Source organism: Trypanosoma melophagium, assembly GCF_022059095.1.
Source record: "Trypanosoma melophagium isolate St. Kilda chromosome Unknown ctg24segment1, whole genome shotgun sequence".
Taxonomy (NCBI): Eukaryota; Euglenozoa; class Kinetoplastea; order Trypanosomatida; family Trypanosomatidae; genus Trypanosoma; species Trypanosoma melophagium.
Window position 1 is genome coordinate 218,922 of NW_027125155.1, and position 26,999 is coordinate 245,920.

The 26,999-nt window shown below is 40.2% G+C and overlaps 11 protein-coding genes across 11 annotated transcripts; all 11 read left to right on the forward strand.

The window, feature by feature from the left end:
• Positions 1–2: 2 nt before the first annotated feature.
• LSM04_005559 (uncharacterized protein) lies at positions 3–5,915 on the forward strand (the record flags this gene model as incomplete). The annotated part of the gene is made up of 1 exon (XM_067329974.1): positions 3–5,915. One exon carries the CDS (start codon positions 3–5, stop codon positions 5,913–5,915), a length of 5,913 nt encoding a protein of 1,970 aa, XP_067191221.1.
• A 1,189-nt stretch (positions 5,916–7,104) lies between these two features.
• Positions 7,105–7,758, forward strand: LSM04_006422 (uncharacterized protein; the record flags this gene model as incomplete). Its single annotated transcript, XM_067329975.1, has 1 exon — positions 7,105–7,758. The coding sequence occupies one exon, from the start codon at positions 7,105–7,107 to the stop codon at positions 7,756–7,758; it is 654 nt and encodes a 217-aa protein (XP_067191237.1).
• A 541-nt stretch (positions 7,759–8,299) lies between these two features.
• Positions 8,300–9,034, forward strand: LSM04_008571 (protein of unknown function DUF4833; the record flags this gene model as incomplete). Its single annotated transcript, XM_067329976.1, has 1 exon — positions 8,300–9,034. One exon carries the CDS (start codon positions 8,300–8,302, stop codon positions 9,032–9,034), a length of 735 nt encoding a protein of 244 aa, XP_067191298.1.
• Positions 9,035–9,627: 593 nt separating this feature from the next.
• Positions 9,628–11,115, forward strand: LSM04_002383 (Peptidase M24; the record flags this gene model as incomplete). The annotated part of the gene is made up of 1 exon (XM_067329978.1): positions 9,628–11,115. One exon carries the CDS (start codon positions 9,628–9,630, stop codon positions 11,113–11,115), a length of 1,488 nt encoding a protein of 495 aa, XP_067191126.1.
• A 1,648-nt stretch (positions 11,116–12,763) lies between these two features.
• LSM04_004486 (uncharacterized protein) lies at positions 12,764–13,519 on the forward strand (the record flags this gene model as incomplete). The annotated part of the gene is made up of 1 exon (XM_067329979.1): positions 12,764–13,519. One exon carries the CDS (start codon positions 12,764–12,766, stop codon positions 13,517–13,519), a length of 756 nt encoding a protein of 251 aa, XP_067191175.1.
• Positions 13,520–13,846: 327 nt separating this feature from the next.
• On the forward strand, positions 13,847–14,470 carry LSM04_003191 (Phosphoribosyltransferase domain; the record flags this gene model as incomplete). Its single annotated transcript, XM_067329980.1, has 1 exon — positions 13,847–14,470. The coding sequence occupies one exon, from the start codon at positions 13,847–13,849 to the stop codon at positions 14,468–14,470; it is 624 nt and encodes a 207-aa protein (XP_067191144.1).
• Positions 14,471–15,261: 791 nt separating this feature from the next.
• Positions 15,262–15,957, forward strand: LSM04_004901 (Phosphoribosyltransferase domain; the record flags this gene model as incomplete). The annotated part of the gene is made up of 1 exon (XM_067329981.1): positions 15,262–15,957. The coding sequence occupies one exon, from the start codon at positions 15,262–15,264 to the stop codon at positions 15,955–15,957; it is 696 nt and encodes a 231-aa protein (XP_067191198.1).
• Positions 15,958–16,639: 682 nt separating this feature from the next.
• Positions 16,640–20,314, forward strand: LSM04_009647 (Protein kinase domain; the record flags this gene model as incomplete). Its single annotated transcript, XM_067329982.1, has 1 exon — positions 16,640–20,314. The coding sequence occupies one exon, from the start codon at positions 16,640–16,642 to the stop codon at positions 20,312–20,314; it is 3,675 nt and encodes a 1,224-aa protein (XP_067191332.1).
• Positions 20,315–20,830: 516 nt separating this feature from the next.
• Positions 20,831–22,057, forward strand: LSM04_008867 (Aminotransferase class V domain; the record flags this gene model as incomplete). Its single annotated transcript, XM_067329983.1, has 1 exon — positions 20,831–22,057. One exon carries the CDS (start codon positions 20,831–20,833, stop codon positions 22,055–22,057), a length of 1,227 nt encoding a protein of 408 aa, XP_067191305.1.
• Positions 22,058–22,448: 391 nt separating this feature from the next.
• LSM04_006119 (uncharacterized protein) lies at positions 22,449–23,471 on the forward strand (the record flags this gene model as incomplete). Its single annotated transcript, XM_067329984.1, has 1 exon — positions 22,449–23,471. The coding sequence occupies one exon, from the start codon at positions 22,449–22,451 to the stop codon at positions 23,469–23,471; it is 1,023 nt and encodes a 340-aa protein (XP_067191234.1).
• A 367-nt stretch (positions 23,472–23,838) lies between these two features.
• Positions 23,839–26,334, forward strand: LSM04_008326 (uncharacterized protein; the record flags this gene model as incomplete). Its single annotated transcript, XM_067329985.1, has 1 exon — positions 23,839–26,334. One exon carries the CDS (start codon positions 23,839–23,841, stop codon positions 26,332–26,334), a length of 2,496 nt encoding a protein of 831 aa, XP_067191289.1.
• Positions 26,335–26,999: the final 665 nt, after the last annotated feature.

The window sequence follows — 26,999 nt, forward strand, 5'->3', positions numbered from 1 at the left end:
CAATGGAGGCACGTTTTCTGGAGCGGCTAGAGGCATGCAAAGGGGATGGGAGTTCTGTTAGTGATGATATTCTGCAGCAGGTGGAGAGCTTGAGGGCTGCGAATGAACAACTGCGAGAGGAGCTGCGTATTATGGAGGAGAACCATCATGAGGAGATGGAAGGACTTGCAAAAGAGGCTGCTGAGCGTATTGCGGAGCACGATGAGCTGTTGGAACAGAAGCTGAAGGAGCAGGAGGATGCAATGGAGGCACGTTTTCTGGAGCGGCTAGAGGCATGCAAAGGGGATGGGAGTTCTGTTAGTGATGATATTCTGCAGCAGGTGGAGAGCTTGAGGGCTGCGAATGATCAACTGCGAGAGGAGCTGCGTATTATGGAGGAGAACCATCATGAGGAGATGGAAGGACTTGCAAAAGAGGCTGCTGAGCGTATTGCGGAGCACGATGAGCTGTTGGAACAGAAGCTGAAGGAGCAGGAGGATGCAATGGAGGCACGTTTTCTGGAGCGGCTAGAGGCATGCAAAGGGGATGGGAGTTCTGTTAGTGATGATATTCTGCAGCAGGTGGAGAGCTTGAGGGCTGCGAATGATCAACTGCGAGAGGAGCTGCGTATTATGGAGGAGAACCATCATGAGGAGATGGAAGGACTTGCAAAAGAGGCTGCTGAGCGTATTGCGGAGCACGATGAGCTGTTGGAACAGAAGCTGAAGGAGCAGGAGGATTTCTATGAAGTGTTGTTAAAAGAAAAGTCGCAAATGGTACGCGTGAAGGAGGACTCCACAGTGTTGGATGGGGTTACATACTGGAAGGAGGAGTATGAGAAGCTTTATGAACGTTGTGAAAAACTGCAGAGTGAACTTATGACTGTTTTGCGAGACACCGCTGAGCAGCGTGAGAGGCTAAATGAACTAGAATTAAAGGAACAACAGGGGCAACAGAAGCGAGACCAGCCAATGGAAGAGGTAGGGCATGAGAACTTCTCTGATGAAAGACAACATTCAAACGGTGTCGCCTCAAATGAGCTTAGGTCCTTGGAGGGAGAAGTGGAAAAACTGCATGAAACGTTGGAGTTTGAGAAGAAGGAAAGGGCATTACGTGAAGTACAATTACATGAATTACAGAACAAATTAGAGTCAATGGAGAAGGAATACCGCAAACTTGAAGAACTACACCAGGAGACAGTGTCACTATTGCATGAGGGTGCTGCGAGCGTGGAGTCCGTCCTTAAAGAGAAGCAATCTCGTATTGAAGAACTGGAAGTAAACGTGCAAAAACTCTCACAACAGTTTGTATCTTCTCAGGAGCAATTGCGTGTGAGTGTGGAAACACTACAACAAAGACAGAAGGACCTGGATGAGGCCCAACAACGTCATCTGGAGCTTGAGGCGGCACACCGTGAAGTAAACACCGAACTTGTAGAACTTCGATGGGTTTTGAATGACCATCAGCGTGTATGGAAACAGCGACTTGAACGTATGCAGAATGAAGGCGAACAACAACAGCGTTCTGCAGCAGAGGAGATAAAGCATGCACGCACTGAATACCAACGAGAGTTAGATGCGCTTCGTGCTGAGATTGATGAATTACGTGAAGAATTAAAGGAAGCACAAACAGTCGCTGCAACACTCCCACTTTCTGATGAAGGGAACCGACACCAGCTTGAACACTTGCGGGAACAATTAAATGATGCCCTTAGTGAGAGTACACGTGTGAATACAGAACTTGAGAAGGTACACCGCCAATTAGAAGAGAAGAACCGTCTTCTCCGTAGCAGAGAACAGAAACAGGATTCACAGCATAGCAGTATCGATGATAAGAATGAAGAAATAGACACTATGACATCCGATGCACGTATAAACTCTCTTCTTCAACGAAATGAAGTATTAGATTCAAAAGTACGTGAACTTATGAAAGATAAGGAGACACTACTTCAGGAAAAGGATACACTAGAATTCTCATTACAGAGTGCCGCACGTACGGCGGAGGTACGAGAACAGGCATGTATTCGACAAGCAGATGAAGTAAAACGTGTACGAGCACAGATTAATGCTATGAAGGATGACATAACACAACGAGTGCAGTTATGTAATACACTTCGTCAGGAATTGCAAGAAGTACAACGACAAGCTTTAGATCTTGCAGCTGCCTATGAAGATTTACAGGCAACTACATTTGCTGGACATCGTCAAACGTTACAACAACAACATGTAGAAGCTCTTATAATAGCCAAAGCAATGACTGTTCCACGTGCTATGCAGGATCTTATTCATGGGGCAATGGAAGCTTATCAAAACTTATTATTACGATTTTCAGAGACTCAGAAAAAATTGCGTTCCCGTTGTGATGTTATAGAGCAAACTGCAACAGAAGCTATGATAGAGGGAGAACGTCAAAGTCAAGAGTTTCTTGCAGCTATTGAAGATGCTAAAATTGAGCAACAACAATTACGGGAGATTATTGAACGTCTTGAGGATGAACTTAACAAAGCGAAGACAGCGGCAGAAGAGGCAGAGGCTGAAGTTGTAGCAATGAAAGAGGAAAAAAATAAAAATGCAAACACCACACGTGAAGAGAAATTTGCGCTACAACGTGAACTACAAGCTGCAAAACTTGAACAAGCTTCTCTTATGAATCAATTAGAACTTTTGCGAGGTGAGAAGATAAACTCTGCGCGTCTTCTTGCACAAGAAAAGGAAACTGCCGCACAAAATACTGCGGAACAGCAACGAGAGATAAAACGGCTACAGGAAGTGTTACGTGAAAAAGCTCAATTGTACCGTGAAGCACAAGAGGCAACAGAGCAAGAAGCAGAAGCTGCAAGGAAACGAGCTGAACAGTCTCTAGTGGAACGAGAAGAGGCAATGAATCAAATGCGTTCTCTACAGTTCAAACTTGACCGTGTATTACCGCGAGTTGAACAACTTGAGACTGAGCGGGCCGAACTTGAAGCGGAGTTAATAGACACAAAACAACAACTAAACGCCTTAATGCAGCGTAGTACCTCATGCGATGAAGTCACCCGGCGGCATATAGAGAATCTCAATATAACCATAAATGAGTTGCGTACTAAACTGGTTACACTACGAGGGGAGTGTGATGAACAGCATGCTATGGTTGAACAACAAAAACTGGAATTGGAAACATCTGAAACGGAAATAAAAAGGTTACGTACACGTTTGTCTCAACAAGAGCGTGAGGCGCAGCTTACACAAATGCGATTAGTTGAACTGGAGTCCACTTATGCGCATGATACCGGTGATGCGGCTGCGAACTTACGGGAAGCCCAGCGACGTGTGGCAACATTGGAACAGCGTAATAATAGTTTACAGGAGGAACTAGAGACATCTCGAAAACAATGTAATACGCTACAAGAAAACTACAGTAAAACAGAGGAACAACTTCGGCGTCTTTCAGAGGTTTACCATAATACAGATCAACAACAAAAGCGACGTATTCAAGAATTAACAGAGCGTACTTTAACATTAGAAGGTGAATTAGATAAGTTGCAAGAGGCACATACAACTCTTGATACAGCTTATGAAAATTTACGAAGTGAATTTGCGAACGCTAAAAAAGACGGTGAACGGGCGTTACATTGCGCAGAAGAGGCTAATCGGCATAATAGATTACTTCACAAGGAACTCCAAAATCTTGAACAGTCTCATGCTGCAGAGTTACAGACAGTGCGTGAAACATTATCTGGTGTACAGAAGGAACTCACCCAGTCTCGCCGTACTCTGGTGGAAGCAGAGGCCCGTGAACAGGAACAAAGTCGTGTGATGTTTACCCTCACAAGTGAAAAGACACGATTTGAGGAGGAATTAAATCTCCTGCGTTCCCAGTTACAGGAAGAACAGCAATTGGCATCTCAGGAACGATCTGAAAAACAGGAGAAAACAACACATATGCGGGCGGAGTTGCTGCGGTTGCAGAACACTATGCAGATGACCCAACAAGAACGAAAGACACTGGAGGAAACATGTGCCCAACAGGCGGAGAAGGCAATATTAATGCAGAAAGAAATAGAAAATCTCTTGAATCGCTACAATACTGCCCAACAAGAAGCCGCCCAAAAACAAGAACAATCAACGGCAACTGTGAAAACATTACAAGCAGAGTGTTCGGACTTGCAATCACGCCTGAATAACGCAGAGGATGCATTGGAACAACAACGACTTGAGTATCAGCAAAGAGGAGAACGTATGGCACGCAAAATAGAGGAAAGACGAGTGGCGGAAGAGGCACTTCGTGCAGAAAATGCAGATCTACAACAAGATCTACGTCGATTAGAAGAAAAGTTAAAAACTGCTACACAAACGCTGAAGTCTGTAGAAGCTACAGCGACACGGCAGGATGTTGAACTACGTGCCGTAACGCAGGAATTACAGGAATATAAAACACGAGTCGCTGCTGATGAAGAGGAACAGAACCAATTACGTAAAATCCTACAAGAAAAAACATTACAGTTAGAACGGTTGAGACGTCAATCCACCGCCGATCTTGATGCCGCACTTGCAGAAAAGCGAGAAGAGGAAATTGCAAGTCGCGAAGCCCTTGAGACGATTATGCGGCGTGAGCAGCAAGCGACACGTGAGGCCCGTCATGCCCGCGAACGTGCACTTAGTTTACTTGCCCAAGAACAACAGAAAACGGAGGAATTAGAGGTAAGGAATGGAGAACTACAGCAACAATTACGTCAAGCACAATCACAGGTGGCCTTTACACAGGCGGAGGTGCAAAATGCAGTAAAACAGGTCGCAGAGGAAGTTGGTTTACCACGGCGTCAACTTTCACTTAGTGGTGTTATGAATGAATTACTACTGCGTCTGAGTCGATTTACGCATTCTACCATTATACTGGAAGGGGAATTGACGCAGTTTGAGGCATTTGAGACTGCCTGTGAAGCACATACAGCGGCACTGCGAAATGCAACAGATGCTGTACGCCCACCACCGCAATTAACTCTAGGAAGCCGTAGTGCTGGTGCTAGTGTGAATACAACAAGTACTACCAATAATACTACTAATACTACTACTGCCACTACGAATACGAATACGAATACGAATATGACACACATTGGTATTCCTGCCACCCCTTCCTCGCCAGTCGTTGTGCTTAATACTAGCGCTAACAGCAGTATTCGAACACCACATCAGCAGCCACAGCAACAACGACCCTCTCTTCACTGTGGTCCAATTATGCAGGAGATTCTTAGCAGCGCTACAACATATAATCACCGTCTGGTGGAGCACCGACGCACTATTCGTTATGTCTTGGATACAATGGAAGGAGCAATTATGCATTGTGATGCAAAAACGCCAATGGAATCGGCGCTTGCCAAAAATAAACTTTTTCTTACTGCTATCTTAAGTGAATTACACTTGCGTGTGGCACGGCAGACAACACTGTTACAACAGATTGCTGATGGTGCTATTGTGGCGAATGGACTACAGGAAGCAGTAAAGATGATGCGTGAAGATGAAGAGTTCGCACTTCGACCTTTTAACGAACTTTTACTTCCACTTGCTTCGTTTATTTCATCATCTCCATCCTCTACATCACAACGGCGAATGAGTGATGAGAGTGCTGGTGAGGGTGAGGGTGATGCCGCCTCTTCTGTCAAACCAAGAACGGGGACTAGTGAAAGTAATAGTGGAGATACTGTTAATAGTGCGGCAATGAGATGTGAAGAGTTGAAACAGGAAATTGATGGCCTCTCACGTGATGTTCAAAATACCAGAAAACGTGGAGGAAGTGCAGTTGTTCTCTCTGGAAATCGACGAGATAGTCCGAAAGATGTTGCCGTTGGTGCTTTTTTGTCAGCAAGAGCTCTTCCCACTCCCTATTCACAACGTGGAGGTAAAGACTCTGGGGCTATTAATTCAACCCCTGGGGATGATTTGAGAGATACCGTGTAACTAGCGTATACGTGATGAAAAAAGAATATATATATATATATATATATATGATTTATCTGTGTTCTTATTTGTATTTGTTGTGTTGTAAATATGCAAAATTTTTTTTTTTGCTTGCATGTGTTGATTTGATTATTTGCGCGTATTTGTAGAAAAAAGAAGAAAAAAAAATGTACGCTCTGTGTTTTCTTGCATTTTTTATTCTTATCCTTAATATTATTAGTATTTGCTGCATGCTCAATGCTTGCGTTTTATGTGAACAGACCAGTTTTGTGTGTGTGTGTGTGTGCCATTATGATATATTAATATATTATTGTTCTTCTCTCTGTCTTCTTCGACTTGCTTCCAGTACTTATACGTGTTGCATATATGTTGTTGCAGCAATAACAATGGCAGTAGTGGTGAGAGTTTGTGTTGTGTACATTCCTCGCTTTATATTTCTCTAAACCTAATTGTTTGGTAATGGGTGGTTAATAAGGAGGAAGTGAAGAGAATGCAAGATCTGTGTATGCGCACTTATTACAGATATTCCCTGTAATGGGGTACTTTGTCGGGGTTTATTGACTATATATAGGCACATGTTGTTTTTCTTTTTCTTCACCTTGATGTGACTGCAAGTCAGCAATTCTATTCTTGCTAATATTAATGTTATTATTATTACTAATAGTATTATAACTAATATTAGTAGTGTAATTTCCACCATTGTGTTTCTATTGCTGTGATGCTATTATTGTAGTTATGTTTTTCTTTTCTTTTTCTTGCATAAGATCTTCGTGTAAAGAAGAGAAAAAAAAGATAATACATTATACATTAATTTTACCTTTGCGTGAATATGTACATGTATATTTCTATTTCTATATATATACATACATATATATGTCTCTTTCCCTCTCCTAATTTCTTGTTTTGATTACATCTTTTGTTTAGATAGTCATAGTACTACCCCATTTAGAAAAGCATACATTACCCATTCACTCTCACTCTCACTTTCTATCTCCCTCTGTGTGTGTGTGTGTTTGTATTGTATTATATTTCCAGTCCCGAACCTATGATGCGAGACTCTCTTTAAATTCTCCCACAAACACGCATTCTTTTGAAAAACAAACAAACAAACAAACAAACGTATTTCCTCACCATTAATACTACTCTCTTCTTTTTTCTCTTTCTTTCCCTTCCTGTCTTTATACACAAGATGGCGATGCGTTCATCTGACATATTCCACGCCTACCGCCACACCCCCGTGGCCCTACGCAGCCGCCGGCACGACAGCGGGGTGAACCAGTACGGCCTGAAGCCCGTCAACACATATGACTTCATCAACCCAACGAATCTCATCAACTTTGGCCGCGGCACCTCCTTTGACAATCTCGGCGTCCGGCGGTCCGGGCGGGGGGAAATCGACTCCGCCCCGTCCCTCGCCGGCTCGCCGGTCTTCACGCAGGCGAAACTCGCCGGCCTCAGCGGGGAGGAGCAACTCAGCATGTGCCAGGCAGAGACGATGGCGCTGCGGGTGTGTATGGCCAAGGGCGGGCAGAGTGCGTGTGAGCGGGAGAGTCGTGCGCTGGATGCATGTCTCTCACGGGTGGGGCACCTACGGCAGGCAATGCGGGTAGCATGTGAGGAGTTTAACGATTGGTTTATTCAGAATGTCTCGGATAATCATACAAAGCCGTTTCAGCACAGACCTCATGACTGGAGACACTTCTATGCACAGGAGAAACTTGTACGGGAGAAGCAGCAGCATGGACACGCGTATGGGCGACGGCCAAAACAATTCTCATTTGGAGCGAGATATGTTAAAACAGAGGGATATGGTAAACGTCCACGTCTGCCCTATAATAAATAGGTGTTGTCGTTGTCGTCGTTTTCTTGCATTTGTATATGTTTTTTGTGTCTCATTGCTGTTTTTATTGTTACTGTGGATATTGCTTTAGTGGTGATGGTGTTAGATAGCAAAAATAACTCGAGAGGGAAAGCATGTATATATATATATATATATCTGTGTGTGTGTTTGTGTTTCAGAAAAGAAAAGAAGTGAGGTAGAAATGCTTCTTCTTACTTGATATGGGTCTTGATTTATTGTGTTTTTCTTTTCTCCATTTTTGTTTTTTACTACCTTTTTCGCTTCTAAAGAATATTCGAAGAAGAACAGGAGATCAAGAAGGACAAAAAACAAACAAACAAACAAAAAAGACTACATCTATATATCTATAAGGGAGTGATATCTTTATTTTATTAAGAAAAAAAAAACAAAAGAGGAAAGGAATTCGTTCTGTGGAATACCGTAACCTTTCTTTCTTTCACCCTTCTTCTTCCACATATATATAACATCTCTGATTGATTGATTGAGTATATATATATATATATACATCTAGTTATTGCCAAAAATGGCTGACATTGATGCTGGAGGTCTTGCTCGTAAACTCTTTGAATTATATGGAGGTAACGCCGTTTCCTTCAATCGACTACTACGACGCCGCATAGGCACACGTGGGGGTCGATTCAATCACGATCACGCCGATACCTTTATGTACATTGAACGCAGTAAGAACAGCAACATCGTGGCCTACACGGCAAATATGTTGGATGCGGGAAACAAGGAAAGTGTCTCATCCGGGGCTGGACGATTATGTGTGGTAGATCCCGCTAATCCTGTGCATGCCTACTTCATCACCCTTGACCCCGAAGCACTAGGGAATAGACGAAAAAAAGGTGTGACCAATGATCTGGATGAACTGACATTTATTCAACGAAAACTGGCATATGGTTGTCATGCGAAACCACTTAATGGCGTGTCTGGATTATCAGCAGAGGCGGAATCGTGGTTAAAGCCCTTTGCGCCATTTGCGGTTTCCTACGTCGCCCTACCCAAAATGCATGCATTATTGCTATTACTATCCCCACTTGCAGAGGGCGAGGGTGAGGAGAAGGCAGAAGAAGAGAAGGACACAACTGTGGCACTTGTCTCTGTGGTGGATGGGAAATTAAGTGTAATGCAGCGGGTGTACGTTAAGAGTACAGAGCCAAAGCATTTCTATCAACTTCCTACAGTGGACTATATTGAGGTGTTTGGAGTCTCGCTTGATTCTGGTGAGCCGGTTTATCAGAAAATTGAAAAGTGAGAGATGAGGACGTGTCGAGTACAGGAGAGAGGAGGAAGAAAAAGTACAACAACAACAACAACAAAGAAAAAAAGAAAATCGAGAAGAGAGAGGAGGGAATAAAGGCGAAGTCCTTCAAAAAAAGAAGTTTAACAACAAAAATAATAAAAGTCAAAGTACTGAAGAAATCAAGTGTTGTTGTGGGTATTCTTCTGTGATTACTCCTTATAAATATGTACATTGGTGTATGTGTGGGTATATATATAACGCGGCTAATTCAGGTTCTCTGATGGTATTTCCACTGTCATGTGTTTTTTCCTTTTTTGCTATGTGGTTTCCTTGTTACTTATATTTCACCTTTTACATTATTATTATTTTTTTGCATTCTCTTCTTCTTTCCATTGCTTGTACACGTTTTTTCTTGTGCTTCATATATAGTATATATTATTATTATTATTATTATTATTATTATTATTATTATTATTATTATTATTATTATTATTATTATTATTATTATTATTACTGTTATTATGACTATGATAATTTCTCTTTTCTTTTTCTACTCTATTGCGAATTAGCTCGATTGCAAGAGAAAAGAGGGAGTACACTGGAGAATGGCACCAAAGGGTGGTAGTGGATCCAACGGCAAACAACAACAACAGGGAGGAGGGAAAAAGGGTAAAAAGAATAACCACGATGATGAAGACTTTGATGCCCTACTTGCCAACGCCGTAAAAGAAACACAAGCGGCAAATAACAAACAACAGGGGAAGAACAATAAAAATAATAATAATAATAATAATAATAATAATAATAATAATAATAATAATAATAATAATAATAATAATAATAATAATAATAATAAGGGAGATCACCAACACCAAAAAGAAGGTGGATCAAAGAAAAATCATGCAGGAGCCAAGGAAGCGAATAATACGCCTAAGGTCATCAGTACAGCAGATCATCCTGAGAACCCATATCCACAGGTGGCCGCAGGTATGAAACGACAGACATGGCCAGAACCAACAGTTCCTGTAAGTGAACAATTCGCATACGGAGAGTTTCCAGCGGGTGAGATTCACGAACACCCGGGTGAAGTAAACGCCTTTCGCTACAGTAGTGAAGAGAAGCGGGCACTTGAGCGTGTGACAGAGGAACAGGTACAGGATTTGCGTCATGCAGCAGAAGTACACCGACAAGTACGACGATATGCACAAAGCTTTATTAAACCTGGTATTTCTCTCATTTCCATGACAAATCGTATCGAACGTAAATTGGAGGAACTTATTGTAAAGGATGGTCTTGTACGTGGTCAGGCATTTCCAACAGGTTGTTCTCTCAATCATGTGGCGGCACATTACACCCCAAACACAGGTGATAACACCGTATTAACATATGATGATGTGATGAAGGTAGATTTTGGTACACAAATTCATGGTAGAATTATTGACTGTGCATGGACAGTAGCCTTTAATGAGGAGTATAATCCATTGTTAAATGCGGTAAAGGAGGCAACCTATGAAGGCATTAAACAAGCCGGTATTGATGTACGATTATGTGATGTAGGTGCCGCTATTCAAGAAGTAATGGAATCCTATGAAGTGGAGATTAAAGGCAAAGTATACCCTGTAAAGAGTATTCGTAATCTCTCTGGTCATAATATTGGACCCTATGTTATTCACAGTGGTAAATCGGTGCCTATTGTACGTGGAGGTGAAGCTGTAAAAATGGAAGAGGGGGAATTATTCGCTATTGAGACATTTGGTTCTACTGGACGTGGTTTGGTACAAGAGGATATGGAGTGTTCACATTATATGATGGTACCAGGAGCAGAAAACACACAGGTACGCTCGGATAAAGCCCAAAAGTTATTACGACATATTAACAAAACATATGGAACCCTCGCGTTTGCCCGTAAGTGGCTTGACCGAGATGGATATGATAGACATTTACTAAACTTAAACCAATTGGTGGAGGCGGGGGCTGTGAATAAGTACCCGCCACTGTGCGATGTGAAGGGATGTTATACCGCACAGTTTGAACACACTATACTGCTGAAGCCAACGGCGAAGGAGATTCTATCAAAGGGGGATGACTATTAAAGGGGAAAGGGATGAGGAAACTCCCACGAAAAGAGGAAGAAAAAAAATAAGAAAGAAGAAAAGAGAGTAACAACAACTGCTACCAGGCTGAGGAATAATAATAGTAATAGTAAAGGAAAAAAAAAAGGAACGAAAAAAGGAATGGAAGGGATATATATATATATATACCTGAGAAAAAAGAAGAGCAAATAGAATGGGATAATGGGATGAGGCAAGCATGTATTTCGCTGCAAGTTGCTCTCATCTTTACTCTTCCTCCAGCAGATGATGCTTTTTTTGTTGCGTTTAATTGAGATAACACATGTTCCCTCTTCTTCCTTCTTCCTTATTCCGTGTTGCTTTTATTTAGTTGTTTTTTTTTTTTTTGGGGGGGGGGGGGGAGTTATTGTTATTGTTGCTGTGTGGCTATGCTTGGGAGTAAAAAAGACGGTTTAAATTATTTCCTGTATGAACCTTACATTGTGGAATAGGTATAGCTTTTATCTGAGACCTGTTTGTTTCATTTGTTTTCGTCTCATGTTACCTCATACAACAGATGAGGAAAAGAAAAAGGGTAAAAAAAAAAGAGAGAAGAAAGTAAAGACATGATCGAATAAGAGGTGAAATTCAAATACCATATAATGTATATATATATATATATATATATATAATATGGATAGCGTATTTTTGTAGGGTTTGGTTTCTTTCGCTCAGACCCTCCTTCTGCGGATTCTCTTTTTTTTTTTAATTTGGGTGCAAAAATCCTAAATATAGGCGGAAGAGAGGAAATGATTCCCAGTAAGGAGTAAGGGAGAAAATACAAAGAAAGAAATGAAAATATAAACGTATGGATAAGTAGACTATACCAAGAATGATGTCGAGGGTAAGAAACAGCAACAACAACAACAATATATGACCACAAAAAGAAAAAAAACAAAAAAAATATAAATACGTTATCAGCAGAAAACAAACATTTGAGTGAGTTTGTGTAGAGCAGCTTAGTTTATTTTCTCTTCATCCCTCTTCTTTTTCTTTTTTCTTTTTTTACTGCTTGGTTTACAGTATAAGCAGTTTCTTAGGTTTCTATATACTGATAACGTATTTTTGTGCATATATGGGCATATATGCATGTATGTCTCTAACAATATATAAATATATTAACGAAAAATCATATCTGGAGGATGATGACACGTTCAAAACGATATTAATGCGAAGAGAGCGGAAGCAAAAGGAAAAAAGTCCCAAGATAAAAAAAAAAACGTAAACAGTGATATATGAAGAATGCGTATTACCATATTTATGAACATATATATATATATATATATATATAGTGTGTCTGTGTGATATATTCTCAAGAGTGGAGATTAAAAAAAACAATAAATAAATAAATAAATAAATAAATAAATAAATATATATATATATATATATATATATATATATATACCAAATAATTTTCACTTTCTTTTTAACCTTTCAGTACACTCTCTTGTAATACGCCTTTTCTCTCTGTTTATTTGTTTTTTTTTTCTATTATTATTTATTACTTTTGTTAAAAGACAAATACGAAATAGTACAGTTCATTAATTACAAAAAAGCAAAAGAAAAAAAGAAAGAAGAAAAGACACGTAGAAAAACAAAAGGGGTGGGGGTGGGAAGACGAGATTACAAAATGCTCCGTCCTTCTATTCTTCGATTAGCAGTAGCCTCTACTAATTCTACTTCTTCTTTAAATAGATCATCTTCTGGTTTCTCTTCGGCTGCTTTTACCGGTGATGATGGGGGTGTTTATGCGGAGCGTGAAAAGACACGTGCCCAACACACTGCAGACGCCACAGACACAACAACGAAAAGTCGTCCGACAATCGAAACATATCGTGTCATGTCTAATGAGGAACTGGAAAAACTTCTCCATATTCGTGAGCGGCAGGTGCAGCAATTACGAACGGTATATGAGGCTTTTCACTACGAGGCGGATAAGTGTTTTCGCACTATGGTGTTTGATTACCATGAAAAGGCGCTGCAGTTATCACAGGTACATGGAAAGATGCAACTTGGTTCACTTCAGATAAGTCGTGAGGCGCTTGTGAAGATGCGTGAACAGCAAGAGATGTATAGCAGGGATCATCGTCTGGCTCTCACCGTGTGTACTATATTTACATTTGTATTTTGGGTTTGGGTACGGCGACATTATGTACGTCGTGAGGAATTGTATGGTGAAGAGATGCAGTTACGTCTGGCTTCTAATAGTCCTTCTATTACGGGAATTGGTAGTTATAATGAGAATATCTTTGGTTCAGCTAAGCGTAGTGCCCGTTATGTGGAGACATCATGGGAACGTGAAGTGCGAGAAAGACGTGAACAGGAGGAGAAGGAAAAGAAGAAAAATAGAAGTGATGACGGAGTAAGTAAAAAAGTAACGGAGTGATTGACTCATAGGGAGAGTGGAAAAGATTGTATTGTATTTTTTTTTACTTATTTGCTTATTTATTTTATTAATTTTTTCATAACTGTCATTATCATCATTCCTAATACATGTGTAATAGGAAAATATAGCGAACCCAAGAAAACTATTATTATTTACAAGTAAGAAAAAGAAAATGGATTTCCCTCTATTTTACCCCCTCTCTCTACATATATATATATATATATATATGGTTATTGTCTTTACTTCCTCTCTCTTTCTCTCTCTCTCTCTCTCTATATATATATATATATATATATTTACATGTATATGACGGAAAGCAGCTTGGAGATGTCGCGCCATTACGACTTCGCCAGCCAAACGCTCTTCACGCAGGAGGAACTCCACACCCGCATCCGCAGCGTCGCCGCCCGCATTGCTGCCGACTACAAAGACAAAGACCTGCGTTATCTCGACAATCCTCTCGTGCTTGTCTGCGTGCTGAAGGGGAGTTTCATCTTCGCCGCCGATCTCTCCCGCGCCCTCGGCGACGCCGGAGTGCCGGTGCGGGTGGAGTTCATCTGCGTGGCCTCCTACGGCAGCGGCGTGTCCTCCTCCGGCCAAGTCCGCCTGCTGCTCGACACCCGACACAGCGTGGAGCACCGGCACGTTCTGCTCGTGGAGGACATCGTCGACTCCGCCCTCACGCTGCAGTATCTCCACGCACACTACGCCGCCCGCCGGCCCGCCACGCTGCGGACTGTTGTGCTGCTCGACAAACCCACCGGCCGGCGGCTGTCCTTCACCCCGGACTACGTCGTCGCGACGGTGCCGAATGCGTTTGTAGTGGGATACGGATTGGACTACGATGAGTCGTACCGGGAGGTGCGGGATGTGGTAGTGCTGGACCCGAAGATATACGCCCACCGACTGAGGCAGAAGGCGAAGACCACAGAGGCGAAGAGTAAGTTGTAACTAACAGGCAGATAGACAGAAAAAAAAGAAAAACGGGAAGACAGGGAGAGGAACAGGAAGAAAATAAAAAGAAATAGGGGAAGGGGTGAGAATGAGTGGAGTTTATAGTTGTGTAACTATGTCGTTTTCACTTTTTTTTTCCTGTTTTCTTGGTTTTTATTGTGCTTCTTTTTTCTGTTCTTTTCGGGTGTTTGTTCCACGGGTTGATTTGTTGTTTGCTTGGTAAATACGAGGATGTGTGGTATTGAGTGAGCACAGTTCAGGACCCTGCGAAGAATGGGGAAACAACAAAAAGGAGAAAAAAATAATAATGAATTAAATAAGAAATCAAGAACAGAAACACAGTGAAAGGTAAACTGAGAAGAAAAAAAATACATCGCTTCGAATGAATATAAGGAAAATAAAAAGAAACAAGAATAACACCATGGAAACAAAGAAAAAGATATATATAGCTGTGTGTGTGTCTTTTTTTTGTTATAGTTTATTGCGGTTGTTGATATTTCCGCTTTGTGTTTTGTTCTATATATTCTGGTGAACATATTCTCTTTTACGATTCATATATTGAGAGCTTTCCTTATTATCCACTCGTAATCATTATCATCATCATAATCCTTCGTCCTATTAATCCTCTAACCCCTTCCATTGTTTTTCTTCTTGAAGGTTCATAAGGAGTTCACTGGAAGAAAAAAGAGAAAAAAGAAACACACACAAGTAAAGAAGAAAAGGTAAAAAAAAAACAATAGAAAACACCACAAACAAAGAACCTCCCCCCACAAAAAAAAAAAAAAAATATGATTTCACCATCAGGACAGCGGGAACACGTTGTGAGCAAAAACGCACAAGGCGTTATTGTGGTTGATGGGAAAGAATACCCCATGGCAGATGAACTAGTCGCCACAGAGACCGTCATTCAACAGAATATCAAACGTGTTGCTAAACGAATCGCCGATGATTACATGCATTTAACACACACAGACACTCACGGTAAATCCGGTGTGGCGCCTATCAGCAATGAAGATCCACTTATCATTATCTCTGTTCTCAAAGGCAGTTATATATTTACGGCGGATATGGTGCGTTATCTGGGGGATTGTGATCTTCCACATGTGGTGGACTTTATACGCCTCGCCTCCTACAGGGGAATCCGCCGTACGGGGAATATACAACTTCTCTCAAAGCCAGTATTTCAAAATCTGCGTGGCAAACATATTCTCATTCTCGAGGATATTGCTGATAGCGGCTACACATTAAAGTACATGAAGGAAAAACTGCTGAAGGAGCATGAGCCGGCAAGTTTGAAGGTTTGTGTATTGGCCGATAAACCCGGTGGGAGACGTGTGGAGTTGGTGCCGGAATACATTTGTTTAACCGTTCCTCACAAGTACGTGATTGGATATGGTTTTGAGGTGAATGATCGTTATCGGAACTTTAGGCACATCTTTACACTGAAGGAATCGGAGGCTAAACGTTATCCCTCACTTCTGTAAAAGGGAAAATGAAAAAAAAAGAGGTTTGGTTTTAAATAAGAAGACATGAAAAAGATATTTAGGGGGAGGAGGAAGTGAAGTGTAAACATAAGGGTCATTTTATGGTGTGTTTTCACCACACGTTTGAATGGATGTGTAATCACAATATATATATATATATATATATATATATATATATATATATATATATATTTATTTATTTATTTATTTATTGATGCATCTATCTATCTGTTATTCTGTTTATCTGTTTCTCTCTTTCTTTCTCTCTGCGTGTGTGTGTGTGTGTGTGTGTTTGTTGATGTCAGTATATCTCTTTTTATTATAATAAATAACTTGGACTAATTTTATCATTTATTATTTTCTTTTTTTCTCTGTGATAAGGATGTTGATCCTATGAGTCATGGTGATCGCGAGGGTTTTTTTTTAAGGATTTCTACGTACCTTATTGTTTGTAGAAACAAATAAAAGAGAAACCTGCGATAAATATCAGTAAGGAGAGAAAGAAGAAAAAGGAGGTGTCGATGAGTCAAAATAAATTATATATCTTAATGATCTCAATTTTCTGATTTTGCAGGTTTTATTATCTTTTGTTTTCTTCTTTTCTTTCTTTCCTTTTAAAAATTACTTTCCATATTGCTTAAACATTATTTCTGTATTGCCAGCATGTATAGAGTTTCAGAGGATGTATCACGATCTCCCTACGGGGAATGGTACGTTGATGTGCAGTAGTTCTCACTCGAAGGGTAGTTTTCCCACTCTTGGTCGAGTTCCTTCTATCACTACTATTACTAGTGATAATGCCAGTAATAATAATAATAATAATAATAATAATAATAATAATAATAATAATAATAATAATAATAATATTTATAGTAATGACACAAGTATTGAAAACGAAGGTATTTCACAATGGGCTCGATTTCCACGCAATCATCAAATTGGAAGTGGGAGTTTCGGAAGTGTTTTTCTCAGTCACGATATGTTGCCCAGCAGTCCGTGGTATCAGCACGCCGTGGCAGTAAAAGTTGTGCCCCTGCAGACACTCACAGACAGAGAAATTACCCTCGCGATGAATGAAGTGGCTATTCTTCGACATATACGACATATGAATATACTGCAATATATTGATAGTTTTATTGATGATGAGAAACAATTATGTCTAGTGGCGGAGTATGCGGAGGGTGGGGATTTGGCTTCTCTGCTGCGACACTGCATGGGAGAGGAAGAGGAAAGAAGAAAAGAAGAAGAAGAAGGAAAGCATAAACCGTGGAGTCGATTACACGTACATGCAGAGAAGCATACACAAACACAAACACAGTCGTCATCAGCATTATCATTATCAGCTATAGATAAGGATTGTGTATGGGAAGGAGGAGATGGAGGTGGAAATATAAATAACAAAGATTCACAAGGAGAAAAGAATGAACCACATATGTGGATAGAGTCTTACCGTATTACAGACATTGTACGTCAGTGCTTAGAAGCCTTATCATATCTACACAGTTGCTATATTATTCATCGTGATATAAAACCAGCAAATGTGTATTTATCCAAGACAGGTGTAGTTAAATTAGGTGATTTTGGTGTGAGTAGACTTGTTAATATAACAGATCCAATGGCCGCCACATTTATTGGAACTCCATTCTATCTTTGTCCAGAACTTTGCCTTGGTGAGACGTACTCCTTTAACGCCGATGTATGGGCATTGGGTGTACTTACTTATGAAATGTATTGTATGAAACTTCCCTTTGCGGCAGATAATGTATTAGCGCAGATTCACGTAGTCACAGAAGGACAATATGACACAGAAGTCCTACACCGTCCACATATCTTTACATCCACACAACGGGAAACATTAGAATCCATGTATGGCAGTGCATTTCTAACACAGGAAGAAAAATTACATCGATTGGTAGTCGCATTAGTGGAACGTATGTTAATAGTGGATCCAATGAAACGTCCTTCTGCGGCGCAATTACTGCGAGAATTCTTTATTATGGATCCATCGCGCTCGCCATCATCATCATCAGCAGCAGCAGCAATAGCAATAAGAGTAGGCGAACACCATACACACTCTTTACATTCTTCTACATATGATGATGACGATGAAGAAGCCGCTGCTGCTGTTAGTAGTAGTGATAAGGTTGATGGACATAGCTCATGTATCTTAAACATCACAGATCCCAACATGCATACTTCATGTAATACGAATAGGAGTAAACATGCGGAATCTGCCATGCTACTTGCCAGTCGTGTGAGTGCTTCGTATGAGGCGTTGCTTGAAAAAACACCAGAAGATCGACGCGTTGATGTATTACAATTCGCATCACGACCAGTCTCATCAGCGTCCTCTTTGTCTTTCTATACACCAACCGCTTTAGCTGGGCGTATAGGAGGATCTGATCATACCACTAAACACTGTGCTAACCATAATAATAATAATAATAATAATAATAATAATAATAATAATAATAGTAATAAAGATGATGAGATGGAGGTAGATTTAGATGTTGCTATGCGGTCTGCCACACGTTATGTAGTTTCTGAGACCATTGAACGTATACCGTGGCTGCGGCATGCAGAGGCATTCTTCTCATTGACACTACGTGAAGGATATGATGATGTGGTGTGTGTGGATTGGGCAGATGAGGATCATTTCTCATTAGTATCACCAAACAAGAGGCGTCGGGTGTCTAGTCATCAGACACGTCAAGATTTCAATGTCTCTCAAAAGGAACCACAAACATCGTTAATAGGAACAGCAACAACAACGGCAGGAAAAGGAACAGGAACTATATCACCATTAACAACATTAACAACAACAATAAAAGAGGAAGAGGAGTTTTTGACTCGGAAAGAATGTAATAAAGAGGCTGTAGCAATCTCTGCAGCAGCAGCTGCAGCAGAAGTACTGAGACGGTTATCTACACCATCCGCAGTACGAGGTACGGAACTATCATTTAATCCTCTGCAGATGTCGATGAATGGCTCTAATAATAATAATAATAATAATAATAATAATAATAATGATAATAATAATAATAATAATAAACAAAAAGAAGAGGGAGCACAGCAATCTTCTCCTGTGGTGGGTCGATGTGAGGGACTTTCTACAGAGACATTAGAGGCCATGCTGCGCAAAAAGATCATGTCAAGTTATGTTCGACGACAGTGGCGACTTAAAAAGGCACGAGAGGAATATGCGGCACGTGAGGCAGAAGGGGCACGCATGCGGGCGGAGTTAAATGAGTTATATGCAAAGTCTTTTAATGCCAAACGACTGGGCATGAGTGCACTGCAGGATGATACTGCGATGGATAATAATAATAATAATAGTAATAGTTATATGGGTCCACCATCGTCGCTTTCCGCAACGCAGAATCCCTTAGCATTGGCAGCCACAGTAGCAGCAAGAACAACAACAACAACAACAAGGATAGGAACAATAGCAGCAATAGAAGTACCCGCAGCAACAACAACGCAAACACAAACCCAAACAGCAGCAGCAGCCGTCGCCACTAGTAGTATTAGCAATACTAATAATGCTACTACTATTACTATTGCTAATACTACTAGTAATGATAATACTAATAATAATAAAAATGATTCCATTCTTGAGAAGGCAACCATTTTTCGAGATCGACTGAATCGTTTGACTGCTTCTGTCTGCCAACCACTTTCTGCACGTAGTAAATTGCAACGAAGTAAAGTCTCAAATGAAGTGCTTTGTATAGCAAAGGATGCTGCTGCAGTGGCTGCACGTCGTGCTCAATGGCTGACGAATCCACCCGAACTCCTCGATTTCAGCAAAATTAAAAGTTTCGATAGTGATACTACTAGTAGTAGTAATAGTAGTACTAATAGTACAACGAGTACGAGTACTACAAGTAGTGCTACAACTAATAGTAGTAGTACCGCTAGTGACATATCTTGTGAGGGTAATATACCCGTTACACTATGTATTGTGCGCTCTGAGGCAGATGTACATCCCTCAGGTAATACTAATACCAATACTACTAATAAAGCTCAAAGTAAAGTTGAATCGAATGCCGGTCGATTGTCATTGCCGTTGCATCTCGCACTTCGCCCTATTCATGAGTCTACAAGATTGAGTGGTCTTGTTCGACGTGTAACGGCGGCACTGCGGTCTGGTGGACTTGATTATGTTTTGCTCTTCCCACTTGATGTGAACAATGCGCCGGAGGAGATTGATGCGGAGTCGCTTTGTCTGCGGTATGTGGATAGTGCCGGTGATGTTGTGGTAATTGGAGAGAAATCTGATTGGCAATATGTATTACGTGATCGGAAGCGCCGCGGTGGGTTGCCGTGGCTGAAGTTGAGTATGGTTATGCCGTAGATTGCTTTAAGAGCAGTAGAACAAGAAGCAGAAGGGACTGAGAGAGTGTGTGAGAGAAAGAGAGAGGACAATGTGATGTGTTTGATTTTAAATCGCAACGAGTTTTATTTTATTTATTACTGATGTAATTTCTTTTTGGTTATTTTGTTTCTCTTTTCTTTGGTGTTCTCTCGAGTCTTTGTTTGACTTTATTGGGATGTCTGTTTTCTTTTTTATTCTTGTTTTTTTCATTTTTATTTTATTTTATTTTCTTCTGACTTTGTATAAACATATATTTGTATAATTGGTATCATTATAGATCTTGTCATCTAGTGTATTACTGTGAAGGGGAAAATAAACAACAAGAAGAAGAAGGAGTAATTACGCCAGAGGGAAGGAAAGAAAGATATATAATAAGAGAACAAAAAAAAAAAAAAGAATAAAAAATAGTAAGAGAACTTCTCTCTTATTATTCTTAAACAAGAGAAACATTATACACACACTGTACGAGGTTAATTTTTTCTTTTTTTTTTATTAATGCGATTAGGACGTATAGCGCAAATGTCTGGTAGTGGCAATTACGCCCAACGGCTAAACCGCAAACACGGTATTCTCTTCACCGCTGGTCCTTTGTGCACCTCACCGTCTGTGCGACGTGCCCAAATGGAGGATTACGGCAGTCGTGATAGCGATTTCCTCCAATGTGTGGCGGAATTACGCCGTGAAGTACTGAAGATTGCCGCCGCCCCAGAGAAGGAATGGGCGTGTGTGCCAATGCAGGGAAGTGGTACTATGGGCATTGAGGCCGTTGTTAATAGCATTATACCACCACTAAAACAATACGGAGAAGAAAAGGAAACGAAGACGGGTGGGGCATTTCTTGTATTACGTAATGGAGCCTATTCCTATCGCATGGCATCTATTGTAAAAAAACGTGGAGGGGCAGAGTTAATAACATTTGATACGGAAGAAGGTGTGGATATGAATCTTGAAGCATTTGAGGCCCAATTGTGTAATATATCGGGTCCACTCACGGCGGTGGGTGTGGTGCACTGTGAAACCAGTACGGGTATGTTTAATCCTATACAGGAAATTACTCATATTGTACGTCGTCATCGTCCAGAGGCGACGATTCTCGTCGATGCGATGAGTTCATTTGGTGCGGTGGATTTCCATGTCCCGGATGTCTGCGATGTACTTGTCACCTCTGCCAATAAGTGTATTCAAGGAGTTCCTGGATTTTCACTTATTGTGGCACGTCAATCATTACTGCAGAAATGTCGTGGATGGTCGCCAAGTTTTACATTAGATATTGTGAGTCAATGGGATGGACTGGAGAAGAGTGGTGGGCAATTCAATCAAACTCCACCCGTACAGGCAATGGTGGCATTTCATCAGGCATTGAAAGAACATGCAGCGGAGGGAGGTGTGTTGGCACGGGCGCATCGCTATAGAGAGATGAATACATATATTGTAAAGCGCATGACAGAGGAGTATGGATTTGAACTTTTTCTTGATAACACAAAGCCATCGTATGGATATATTATCACTGCCTTTAAAATTCCACAGGTGCCTAACTGGAGTTTTGCGAAATTTTATGAGGGATTGAAGGAAGAGGGATTTGTGATTTATCCTGGAAAGGCATCATTTGCAGATACCTTCCGTATTGGTACTCTTGGGGATATTCACATGCCAGACTGTGTTGCTCTCATGGATACTGTTGGTGTGGTATTGAAGCGAATGAATGTCTCACTTAAATCTTAAACTTTGATTAATATATATATATATATATATATTTGTCTGTGTTTGTGTTGCTTTAACCCCTTTACTTGGCAACCTAGAAGAAAGAGATAAAAAAGGAAATAGTAGGGATATTGGGGCAATAATTTGGAATATTCCATTTTATTTGTTTTGTTTTTTTTTCTTTATTAAATATAAGGATGTGTACCTGTTTTTTTTTTAATTCTCTTCTCTCTTTATTCCTCTTCATCTTATTCATCTCTTTTCTTTTTCACTGTATATTTCCAGCAAGTAAGTGAGTGATTGAGTGATTGTCTGTCTGTGTGTAGACTGTACTCAACACTATATAATCCTCATTAACCAAGACGAGAGTTTTACCAATCCACATTTATTTCTACTGAAAATATTACCGGTGATGTGGAGTCCATTTGGCTTATTTAGATCCGATAACTCACAGTCGGCAACCCCCACTTCTTCTGCTTCCTCTTCACAACGTATACAAACAAAAGTTATTATTGATGCTGAGAAGAGTGCGGGGGAGTACACCATTCTACTTCTGCGACGTATACGTCGTTGGTTGAGTTTACAACGCCGTACACATCCGTATATGATCTCGGCGCTTCTCATAACAACAACAGCAGCATTAGGGATCACATTTAGTTATAACTGGTGTATTTGTAGAAAACAACAAAAACAATGTATGGAAACAGGGAATGAAACATTCTTAGGATCATGGAAAATGCGATGGTTGTGGATTCCACCTTTTGTGCGTATCGTTGATAACCGGGCGGGAGATGAAATGAGGACAAATGAAGGATCTTGCTTTGCTAATAATACTAATACTAATAATGCTAATACCAATCATAGTAACATTAATAACAACAACAAGAACCAAGCACGACGTAAATGTCCTTTTCTATTTACCTCGGCGCCTGTTGTGGAGGATGATGATATTAACTTTGTAGACGCCACGGAGAGTGCATTCCGCATGTTTCAACGCCGAGTGGAGCGTACACATGAGGCCCCACTTCTACGTGCATTATCGGAACTGGAAACTCTGGGCGAAGAGTGGCGGAGTAGAAATACTTCACAGAAAACTGTTATTCCTACTGGGGATACTACTACTACTACTACTACTACTACTACTACTACTACTACTACTACTACTATGAGTGATATTTATAATAATAATAATAATAATAATAATAATCATACGGTGATAACAGAGGAGGAAAAGGAAGATATGCTAATAGCGTGTATTCATCAAAAGGCGATTGAGGCGGATGAGTTACTTACACAGTTTATTGTACAATTGGATTTGGCACCTGTTGGTGATAGCGCGGCATTAAAGAAGGAAAGAAAGGCGTTAATTACTTCGGCCGCGGCGTTGGCAGATCGTATCGCCGTCTGGATGTATCTCTCGCCCCAAGTGGAGTAATAGTAATAGTATCACTATTATTATTGGTAATAATAGTAATAGTAATAATAATGGTATTAGTGGTAAAAGCAGTATTGTGGGTCTTAGTAGATTAGTGTTTGATGGAGATAACAACGATACCAACAAAACGAAAAGGGGGAAAAAAAAAACGGAGAGGAGAAAATACGCAATGAAACATGAGTTTTATTTTCTTTACCATATCTATGTCACGTATTCTTATTCTTTTTATTCTTAATATTTACCTGTTGTAAGACATTATTATTATTATTATTATTATTATTATTATTATTATTATTAATTTGATTGTAATATTCTCCTTATTTAAAGATGCCTTTGCTGGGTCATTCTCTGTTGTTGAATACAAGGAATGGGAACAACGTGTGCCAAGGGCGTTAATGGTGCTGTTTCCCCCTCACACCCCGCAATCACTGTTCAAGAGTACAGTAATAACAACAACAACAACAACAACAACGACAAGAACAATAGTAGTAATAACCATAATAAAAATAACCAAGATAATAATAAAAAAGGTGTTGTGCGTATACAGGATAAAAATGCACTTTACAGGGGCACTACAATTACTACTAATACTACTAATACACCAATCACACATGTACACGCAAATATTGGTGCGATGGCATTCATAGAAGAGGAAGATGCGTTATCCGTCCCCTCTGTTCATATCACACCCGCAGCATCAAGGATTGAACCCTCACCACCGTTATTATCACTTACACTATCTAAACAGCAATTACAAAGAAAGAATGGAATTCGTATCTTTTCGCGTGATGCCGGCGTGAAGAAGAGAAGCGAAGTGGCGGCGCATCCTGCAATGATTAGTGAAAATGATATGGCGGCTACATTTAATAGACGGGAATGGATGCAACGCCGTCGTATGGGGAATATAGCCACAACAACTAATACTACTAATGCTAATACTAATACTACTGCGAAGAAGAATAGAGATTCGATTACAGTATTAACAACAACACCACTAACAACAACAACAAAAGTAACAAAAGTACCTTGTAAACGGTTTGTAGATGTGGGAAATGAATATCAACCATCCATAGTGGATAACACTTCCAAATCATCTTCATCGTCTTCTTCCTCTTCTTCCACCACATCAACGGAAAACTTTACAGAGTTATCTACCTCTGTGCCTTTTGTTAAGAAAACAAACGGTGTCTCATTATCATCGCCGTTATCAACCAGACGTTTGCCGCAATTTGCAAACACAACTGTTCGCCGTAGTGGATCTATACAACATATTTCCCCTGTTTTTGTTAACGCCATAGAGGAGAGAAAGAGAGGCGTATCAACAGTGAAATCACGAGGAAGTGGATCTGAAATATCACTTGTACCATCCAGGCGAAAGAATCCTACGAATTCGCGTTTACTTCCACCAAATTTAGTACCTTCTCCATCTGTCGTGGAACGGGTTTTGGAAACAAGCAATGTAAAAGAACAACCAGAAGAAGAAGAAAAGGAAAAGATATTACCACAGTTGACAAGTGAAAGCAAATGTAGTGGAAGAGGTAATACCCAAATGAATTCTTCAACAGGATTGGATGATGGTCGTCTCTTTACTCCGAGTGATAGTAATGAGGGAACACTACACACGGCATTAACTTTTCGGCAACGAAGTTCTCCGGATACTGTGAAGAGTGGAGAAGAAGTATTACCGTTGTCATCAGAAACAATACCCGTCACGGGGCAATCCATCTTCACAGAGCAGACACTGCAAAAAAGGGGAATTGGGAATGTATTTCCAATCGAATCACCTCTGGAAGTAGTAACAGAAAACGAAAAAGAAAAAGCAAAAGGAAGAGAGAATGGGTTATTGGATTCTTCTTATGTAGTTAATGACAGTTATTTTAGTACAGAAGAGATAGAGAGGGAAGAGGGAAACAAGAAAACGAAAGAGGAGTGGAGTAGTGTGAATAGCCTAAATAAGTCTAGGTCAACGGAAGCAAAGAAGAAGGGTGGAAAGAAGAAAATAGATCTATCACTAGATTTGCAGAGAAGAGCAATAGAAGAAGTAAGAACGAGAACGGGACAAAAGTATAATGAGATGAATAATAAACTTAAGACTGGTAATAATATTCAAAAGGGGACTGGGAACTCACATTATATATCGCGGTCACTTCCACGGAGTAAATCATGTGAAGGTCTTGTTATTTCTTCACCTGTCATACATACAGATAATGCATTCCTTCGATCATTCTCTTATCAACGCTCTGTGGAAGAATCCCATAATACATCCCGCAACATGGAGTTCTCATCTTTTAACGGTCATTTTACAGTTAATACGAGACATCCTGGGCGTCTGTCTAATCGGCTAGTCTCACCATCACCATTAGTTTCACCATTAGTTTCACCACGACCATTATCATCCATAACGAGAACATCATCAATAAGAATATTACCAACAAGAACAGGGAAAAGAGAGAATAATGAAAAGAACTGTCTTGTACAGTCCTGTAGATCAATATCTCCGCCTCCACACCAACCGACGAATGTTTTTCCATCTCGAGATCGTCTTATTTACTCACCGACTATGGAAACTATTTCTAGAACCACAACAAAGACAACGGGTGGCAGTTTGGGTCCCACAACTACAACAAACACAACGTCGAGTAGGGATCGTAATTTAGGAAAGAGAGGAGCAAAGTACATTTGTCAGTGGTGTGGTGGTCCATATGAATTGTATGAAGTCTGCAGAATTAAACGTGAGCCGCATGCCAGTATTCGACTGCAGAGGAAACATGAAAAAGAGGTAAAAAAGCGTGCACAGTCACTTCTCCGTAGTGGTAGAGTACAAGAAGCTGTTATAGAATTACAGAGGGCCAGCTTGATATAAACTCCATTGCAGAGTTTATATGATACTGCCGTTTTTTTTTTCTTTGTCTGTAACTGTTTCTTTTACTTTGCGATTCTTGGTTTGCCGTTAGTGTCACTTGCTTGGCTTCTTTATATATATATATATATATATATATATATATATATATGTCCTCCGTTCCTCTTTCCTGTGCTATCTCTCTTTTTTTTTTACCATTCTTTTGTTGATGTGGAAGGGACCTTTGTAAATTACAGTGGAGAACCTAACAGCTGGAGTTAGAGAAAGGGTGTGTGTCCTTTCTTATTACGTTTTTTTTTTTTTTACTTGTGCCGTTTTTTTTTTTTGACTTACTTTTCTCCGCAGGGCCGGTTTGTATTTCTATTTTGATAAGCAAGTGCAAATGTATGCCAGGGAGGAAGCGGATGAGTAGTTTGCTGTAATAAATGATGGGGACGATAAAGAGAAGAAAAAAATCTATTTTATCTATTTCTTGTTTTCGCTCGCTCTTTTTTATTATGTTTAAATTATTTACTTCTCTCTTTTATTGTTGTTGTGCTATTTCTACTGTAAAGTATAGGCGAGACTGAGTGAATAGAAATTCAAAATAACCCCAGCAGCTTTGAAAGAAGGAAAAAAAAAGAAAGACGAAGGAAGAGGGTGGTATCAGATATATATTATTATTATTA